This window comes from Aricia agestis, chromosome 9 (assembly GCF_905147365.1).
Source record: "Aricia agestis chromosome 9, ilAriAges1.1, whole genome shotgun sequence".
Taxonomy (NCBI): domain Eukaryota; kingdom Metazoa; phylum Arthropoda; class Insecta; order Lepidoptera; family Lycaenidae; genus Aricia; species Aricia agestis.
In genome coordinates, this window is record NC_056414.1 from 3,967,041 (window position 1) to 3,976,090 (window position 9,050).

General features: G+C 32.1%; 1 protein-coding gene across 1 annotated transcript; it reads right to left on the reverse strand.

Moving 5' to 3' along the window:
- Nucleotides 1-7,157: 7,157 nt before the first annotated feature.
- LOC121730273 (UPF0729 protein AAEL015238) lies at nucleotides 7,158-8,277 on the reverse strand. Its single transcript, XM_042119247.1, has one exon. It carries the CDS (start codon nucleotides 8,154-8,156, stop codon nucleotides 7,908-7,910), a length of 249 nt encoding a protein of 82 aa, XP_041975181.1. The 5' UTR covers nucleotides 8,157-8,277; the 3' UTR covers nucleotides 7,158-7,907.
- Nucleotides 8,278-9,050: the final 773 nt, after the last annotated feature.

A 9,050-nucleotide genomic window follows, 5' to 3' on the forward strand; every position in this document is an offset into this window, starting at 1 on the left:
TCTAATTAAAGATAAGTAGCGATACACACCAAACAATGAACTGAGCAAGCGAGATGTCACTATCGTCTATCAGTAACATCACTAATACTTCGTGGTAGGAAGGGATGCGTGATTTGAAGTGGCAGAACCCTTTTTTCATCAGTTTTGACAGTTATCGGCACGTTGACAATTTGAGCTCTAAGAAAAATGTATGTAGGAACATCATTTACACTCACACGTAAACATACACAGATATAGTTCAATTTTGGAATTGTTGCTCTATTCCGCTAGCTATATTAACTTTGTTGCGGTAGATTGATCGTGCCTATAACTATGCCTAGGCGGGGAATGGAACACCAGTGGGTACTTCCTCGGAGAGTCCCATAAACCCCGGCCCATGTCCCCAATCCGCCGGGGATCCAGATCCGCAAAGCATTTCCAAATGGGCATTCCCATTTGGAAATGTCTGGATCGTGGGAATCACAGACACAATAGATTTTCAATGTTATGCGACAACCGGGTGCCGCTTGGGGATTGAGGGGTAAAAAAAAAGAATACGTATTCTGTTAATCTGTAGAGCTCGATAACGCTTTAAATGAACTTGGCGAAAAAAAGAACTAACGCTGCCATCATACAAAAACGCCGTTTTTAACAGTTCTCCTTTACCAGCAGCGCCCCGCCCAAGTTAATTTATGTCCGGTTTATAATATTGTATTATTTTTCTCAATACCGGGGTAATTGGAATAAAACATTTTGATCCTTTTTTTCTTATAACAGCTGATTCTGTGTGTGGGGAACATGCAAATATATAATATATTTTTTCAATGATACGGATAATAATTATTCATCCACTTACCGGACGACTAGATAATCTATTCGTCCGATAATCGGACGACTAAGATTTATTTTATTCATCCGGTAATCGGACGACTAGACACTTCGTATAATAATAATATAATATATTTAATAACAAATAACATTATTACTTTGCTGATAAGACGCAATACAATTTACATAATATTATTATTTTATGGCTCTAAATGATTTGTCAGCGACACTAAGAATCGGCCATAAAGTTAATATACCTAGCGGAATAGAGAAACAAAGGCCTAAGCAAGCGAGATGTCACTATAACACTGCATGGTAAAAAGAGATGCGTGATACAAGACAGCAGAACTCTTTTTTGACGTCCAGTCGGCACCTGTCGGCACGTTGACAATTTACTCTCATAGAATTCACGTTCAATTATGCTTGTGTACTCAGCTAAGTGTATACGTACACATATTTTACACACAGATTAGATCAATTTCGGTTTCGTTTGACAGCTCGAGATTGTTGCTCTATTCCGCTAGGTATATTAACTCTATGGAATCGGCACACTTCATGAGTATTCCTTGCAAAAAAGTGATTATAATATGAAAATTCAACTGCTTCTTCTTCATAAATCTGGTTGCGCAATCGTAAAAATATTATTATGTATCATTATAATTTTACACACGTCATACTTTTAACTTTACTTGAATGTGTAAATAAGTTAAAAGAAGTAGGTGAATGTTCCTATAATATTTGGACAAGAAATTACATAATAATTCGTAAGTGGTACATTTTGCCCTCTGTGTCGTGTCATGCTAAAATTGTTCATTAATTATTATGTATTTGACGTTGAAACCTTTTTCGTACAAAATTGTGAAGAAAAAATAAAGAGAAAAATCTCGTTAAAAAGAGATGTATATTTACAATTTAATATATTTATTTATTTTATTAAGTAGAAAAAGATGGCACTAGTATTCTAAAAAGGACATTACGATCTGACAAAAATGTGTGTTATATTTAAAAACATTCCTGAAACTTTCGTTTGAGACTGTTCACAGATCTTTTTTATTTACAAAATATGTTATTTATACAATTATATTTTAATTTTGTGTGCCTCTTATAATATTTTATATAATATTATGTTTTAAAATAATCAATCATAAAATATGTAAATTGTATATAAGTAATTATTTTATTTTAGTGCATTTTCAATTGATACTAATTTGTAGTAATTTTTTTCAAGGTACTTAATTCTATCATCTAGTCAAACTACATCCCTTTTCATACATTTGTAATACTAAATATCATTCGTCCTAAAATATATAGATCTGATTTAGTACTATTTAACGATTCAACGAGAAATTTGTACATTGACCTAATGCTTTTATCTCTTTCACACATTTGTGTGAAAGAGATAAAAGCATTAGGTTCAAGCAAGCATTAGGTACAAAAGCAGTAGGTAGGCTCTCTCGTTCTATCACGTATAAAAGAAAAACTAGATCAAATAATATTCTTCCTGCGTGAAATAACAACAAGGTCATTGTTTAATTTTGTCCATGATTCGTTACTTGACTTTAAATTATAAACATTCCATTTTTAAAACTTTACTTAAATGTTTTTTTTTTACTATGGTAACCTAATGGCATATCAAATGGATCATGAAAATTGAAATATATACCTATACAAAAACACGGTTGCAAATACTGTAATAGAAATGTGCTAATATTTGAATGAAATGTATTTTACAAGCAATCAGGCACGGACGTAAAAAAAGTACGGACGTAACCTTCTCTAATCACGAGTGAAGCCTAGTTATGGCCGCCCGTGTAGGACGTGTGCGTGATATGAGGGTTGCCATATAAATCATAAATTTCCCGACTTTTGAATTTTGTAAACTCAGACAAGTTAAATGTATTTTTTATACTTAAACATATTTTTATGTTTTTTTCGCTTCAGAAATGTAAGCGGTTGTTAAAGATGTCATAATGAAAATATTATTTTTATGACACTATAGATAGAAAAAAAAACACATATTACGTACAGAGAAGTATATTATTTACATAACATTATTAGTAATAATGATTATGTACAAACATTTACAATAATAAAATTATTACTAGCTATTTGACCGAGCTTAGCTCGGTATTCGATGAAACACGAATAAAATGACATTTTCTAAAAATAATTCCTAGCTAGACAGATTTATCGCCCCCGAAACCTATATAAGAAACCTGTATACGAAAAGATATAAGATACTTAAGTCCCGTAACCCGTTTCATCAAACAATCAAGTAATGTTAAATAAATAATGGCTTGTTAAATCAGTTAACGGCCTGTTAGAGCTATCGAGAGTTCTACCATGCGCTAACGTCAAATCAAATCACCTAACATGGTGTTAAATTTATTCCTGGTCTAGAGGTCCATTCAATATTTTCATTCCTACTAGGTCTCAATGACGCTCGGGTGACTACACCAATAGCACCTTCCCTCCCCTACTACTGAAGGAAATCTAAGACAACAATTTTATCTATGGACGCTTCACACCACGTCAGTCTGACCCCGTGCTAAGTACCTGAAGGACTTGTGTTACGGGTACCAGACAACGGAAATATATTTAATACTGTTATACTATACATATATTTAAGATTTTTATTATATGATACACATATTTAATACACACCCATGACCCAGGAACTTTAAAAACTTTTTGTTCCGTCGGCAGGATTCGAACCCGCAACCCCCGGCTTGAGCCACCGACAGCCCACCCACTGAGTCACAGAGGTCGTCAAACAACAGTTATATCCACTTTTGTAAATTAAGAAATTAATAGGGGTGTAGACTATTTTTAGGAAATATATTTATTTTACAGATGTACCATCAAGGAAGTTGATTCCTATGCAATTGACATTTGACAAACCAACGTTATTTGGTCGAATACTTATGTCAATTCAATGTTAATTGTGATCTGTCGGCTGGGTTTGACGTAACGCAACCAAACTACTTATGTCCCCGATTTGCATAGGAATCAACTTCTCTGATAGTACATAAGTATTTTGTTACACCTAAAAATATGTATAAAAAATAAATACACTCTTATTTCAATTTAAAAAATCACTTATTAAATATAAAAAATATTATAAAGTTATTAAGTAAAATATGTCCATTTTCGGTAATTCTATAATACAAACTCTCAAAAAAACAATACTTTGTATAAGATTTCGTTTACTGTCTACACCCCTATTATTGTATTCCTGCCTAATTACTGGTCAATAGTATGCTAAATACTTACATGACACTAATAAAAGACAATAAAATTAATTATTTGATTATTTAAAAATAATTTAAAATTTTCCCCGGTTTGGGGAAAATTTCCCCACTTTGTTATGGACATTATTGACCTGTTGAAGTTAAATTAATATTTACATTATTTTATCAAAATACTTTAAAAATATGTTATCTTACCTATGAAATATTATTCCTTGATGTTTTTTGTGTAAGGTTGTATTGTTCTTGCACCATTTTACAACACAAGATGGCATATTTATTTTTATTTATGAATGACAAAGATGTGTCACCGCGATGCAGTCTAATTGCGTAATGGCGGTACGATCGGCTTATTACAGTGCGAGTGTTTGTGCAAGATGTGTACATATGATCGCCTGGGCTTATTAAGGGTGCTTCACTCATTTCTTAATGGCGATCCGTCCGTATTTTTTTTACGTCCGTGCAATCAGGTAACAAAAATAGCTACTGTCAGTCAAGAAAGTGAAGAAATTAAAAAGTGGCAACATCGTAGATGGATTTGAAAGGGATGACACTACGATGTTTCCACTTTTTAATTTCTTCACTTTCTTGACAGACTGTATTTACATTTCTATTTTTAGCATCTTATGTACCAGTGTTTGCAACTTGTAGCATTAGAGAAATTGATAGGCAAATGGCGCACCTACGTTATTTGTTCGGATTATGTTGGCTGATCTTGAAAACACGACCAAATTATGTAGGATGACCTATGAATAAATGTCTCTAATGGTACATTATGAAATAGTTTAAATGTAAGTGTGTAATATAAATATGTACCTTCCTCAAACGACTAAAGGCTTGAATTACGGATTCTGATATATTTTAAAGATATGAATTTACTAAATATTATGACTTATTCTGATGCTTTTGGTTTTAGTCATCAAAAGAATTAGAATGAAAGATTTTAAGACATAGAATATAAGAATATTTTGTTTACTAAAATAATGTACTGTACTGGATAGTTGTGTATTAGTTGTTGGGAAATGGGAATACTAAATATTCTTTAGTAGTAATAGATTTTTCAAATGTTTTGTACACTTCTTAATTTTTGATAAAGAAGCAAATTATGTGCAGAAAATAGGAAAATATTATTATTTAATGCTTACTTATCTATATTATCCAATTTTTTTAAAGAAATATTTGTTTTATATTGTGCTATTCTAGTAGCTTAATACTTGCTTTAAAGCTTATAATCTAAACGATATAAAAACAAGTCTGATTTACTCTAAAACATTTTGTAACTAATATTCAATACTTACAATAAAACAAAATTATTATTTTTGTAAACATCTAGAAAGCTAAAATAATGCAATTAAAATAAACTTAAATTTTCGTTCAACATAGCTCAAAAATAGTTAATTCTTATTAAATTTTATTTTAGTCATCAATTTTTTTTTCTCATAGTGGTACCTTATAGATCCCATTAAATAATTATGTGTGAATGTCGTTAATATACTGATATTGTAAAAGATTAATATTCATAATAGTTACTTTACACTATTATTTTCTCTTTTCGTAAGCAAAGCTGCCTTTTCGAGATTAGATTTATGAATGAGGCGTTAATTTAAAGCACAATAAGCCATGCCTAACATAATTTGCATATTAATTGTTTACCTTATTCATCAGTATTATAAGTTTGAAGTCCAATGTATTTATAATTTTAAGTTTAGGTGCTAAACTTGAATGTGAAACATTGTAAAAATATTGTTATGCGTGTCAATGTAAAAAAAAAAGTTTTGTTCAATTTTGAGTTTAGGTACTTGGTCCACAAAGTTTTTGAAAGTGTGCTCTTTTAGGGCTATAAGAATGTACAAAACGGAAGCCACAAAATTCACAAATATAATTTTGTTTTTAAAAAATGATTTACAATTCGCAGTTTTATTTACATTAAACATGTTTTATAAAACTTTGGTATCTGATTGTCGAGCCACGGAGTAGAGCTCACGCGTTCTCGCGACTCGGCAACGGGAAGACGAAGAGTACCGACGGGTTTTAGTGGGTAGGGCTGCGGTCACTTACCATCCTTACCGCCGCAGCGAGCCCCGCATACTCGTGGGGGAGTCCCCAATTCCCCCGAGATGCGTCAATGCATTTCTCGTCGCAAAAAAAGGATTAATTACCGAATTTTTTAACAATACTAGACTCAATTTTGAACAAAATCAATTTTATAAAAGATCTATAAAAAATCGTAATTGTTGAGTGTTAAACCTTTTAATATATTTCTTTTAAGTTATCAAATGTATTAAATCTATATTATCGAATATTTTTCTAATCCTTGTCATTGATGTTAAGACTGGGGACACATCTGCATAGTGTCAACAGTGTTTGGTTAAAAATACTGGCAGTGTTTTAGCCCGGCCGCACATTGTCCGAATTCTGATCGAGCTCGCCGAAAGGATATCCGAAATATCCTTTCGGCGAGTTCGAGCTCACTCGGCTCAGTACAAAATGTAAGAGACAGCGCGGACGTTTTACTTTTTCTGATCAGAAATTTCGGACAATGTGAGGCCGGGCTTAAGCAGAAACTAATGTCAATACAAATGCCAGTTACCCAGCTGGGTAACCATTCTTGAAAATTAAACATTTAACTTGTAACATACAATTCTGTATGTGTAATGTGTAAGTATGACTGATTAAGTTTATCTAGTATAAAGATTGCTACTTTATTATTACTAGCTATTTGACCGAGCTTTGCTCGGTATTCGATTAAACACGAATAAAATGAGATTTTCTAAAAATAATTCCTAGCTAGATCGATTTATCGTCCCCCTAAACTATAATATACTAAATTTCATGAAAATCATTGGAGCCGATTCCGAGATTCCAATTATATATATACAAGAATTGCTTGTTTAAAGATATAAGATTTAGAGCTTAGACTGCTCATTCTGCCTTGAGGCTGTAGTTAAAACCATGGAAGTTGTTGGACATTGTGCAGATGTATACCGACTCTGAGCTATGTGTATTGATGTCCATGATAGCTAAATGTGAATCCTAATGTGTGATCCTCATGTTAACTGTAGATGTGACTGCAAAGAGAAAAATAAAAATTGTATTTTAAGTTCTGCCTTTTATTAAACTAAAATTGTAATGAACATTTAACACACATCAAAATTAAATAGCTTGAGAATATAGATAAATCGAGTCATAATAAACAAATTTTTTAAATAGTACAGACAGAAAATTAATGATTTAAAAGTGGAAAAATTTAATAACTATCACATAGACTTTACGTTATTTTATGGGTGGGCGTGAATTTCAAAATTGTTTAACATCACTAGGGCCACGGGTGGGGACTTGGGGATAACGGGTACAGACTATTTTGGTTTCTGATTTCATTAAGAAAACTCTTACAAAGCTGACAAGCAGACCCTACATTTAAATGTTACAAAATTCACCATGCAATAAAGTAAATGTTGTTGTATTAAAGTAAATGTTATTGATTACAATAGCATTGACACTGATTAATGAAAGAAAAGACTAGCAGCTGTAAGCTGAGTAAATAAAAGATAATATGACATCCCCATGCTATTCCATAAAACCATACCCCAGAAAAACTTACATAATAATCCTAGAAACAATGAAATAACTGGTGACAATAAATTTTAATACTTATGTAATACTAACTGCAAAATTACAGTTAATCATATTCAACAATATTAGTTACATTTAAATAACATGTTTAAATATTATGCAGAAATATAAATGCATGAACATTCTAGATGCAAACTGAATATCACAGTCTTCTCAAAATAAAATGAAAATGAGAATAAAATGAATTGGTCTAATATACTTAAAATATTATATTGCGTGTTATTCTGACTTTAGCCTTGTATCAGTTTGTTCCGTGTTTTTGTCTGGTTCCTCAGTTTCTAGAGCCTTCTTTTGTTTGCCACTGAACGCGCATACTCCACCTTCGCACTTGAACGGGAATTCTGTTGTCACATTGCCATCAGCGTCTTTCACGGCCCAAGGATTCCAGAATCGTAGAACGTAAGGCTGTACGAATTTATGCCACAGAAACAACAGCACTGGAATGATAAAACACGGTACACAAACCATTTTCTCTCTTGACTTCTTTATGGGTAACGGTTAAGTAGATTTCAGAATTTTAGGTAATAGGTAGGTAGTGATAAAATTCAATTAAACTCGCAATAGTCTACACAGAATATAATAAAATGCAGGAAAACATGAAAATGTTTACAAATTTTTAATTTTTTGTATTTTGACATTGACATTTGACGGCGCTTGACATTCATGTCAGAAAGTGACAGTTTGTTGTTTTTATAACATACTTTAAGGCTTTGGAAGGTAGAGTCTGTCAAGAAAGTGCAGAAATTAAAAAGTGGCAAGATCCCTTTTTTCTTAGAATACGACCAAAGAAACCAGGGCTGTAGCTAGAGTCAAATTTGAGGTAGGGCAGCGTCGGTTACAGGTAGGGCGGAAGCAAAAAAAATCGGTCAAGTGCGAGTCGGATTCGTGCACGAAGGGTTTCGTACCGTTATAGATAAAAAATAGGCCAAAATTGTGTTTTTTGTAATTGAGCCCCCTTTAAATATAAATGTTATTTTAATTGTATTATTAATTAATTAAGTGATTTCGCAAAAATGTCCAGTGCTTACTGTTGCCATTAATATCAATATGCAGCAAAAAAGGCCAAAAAACACGAATCCTTAAATATTGATTTTATTTTGTTTTTAGTATTTGTTGTTTTGATTTATCTCTAGGTCAATGATGTATTCAATTCATTCAATAGTTATTCTTAGATACTTAAAAAAATTCTGTGACAAAGCATGAGCACTATATCTAAGAACTACATATTATTAAATCCTCAATTACGAAGAACAAGCGAACAATATGGTTAAATTTCTGGATGTAGCGATCCACGTGTGAGTGAGAGTAAGGAAATAATAATTAATTGTTGGGTTGGGTGATACGAGTCAATAGATACGACTA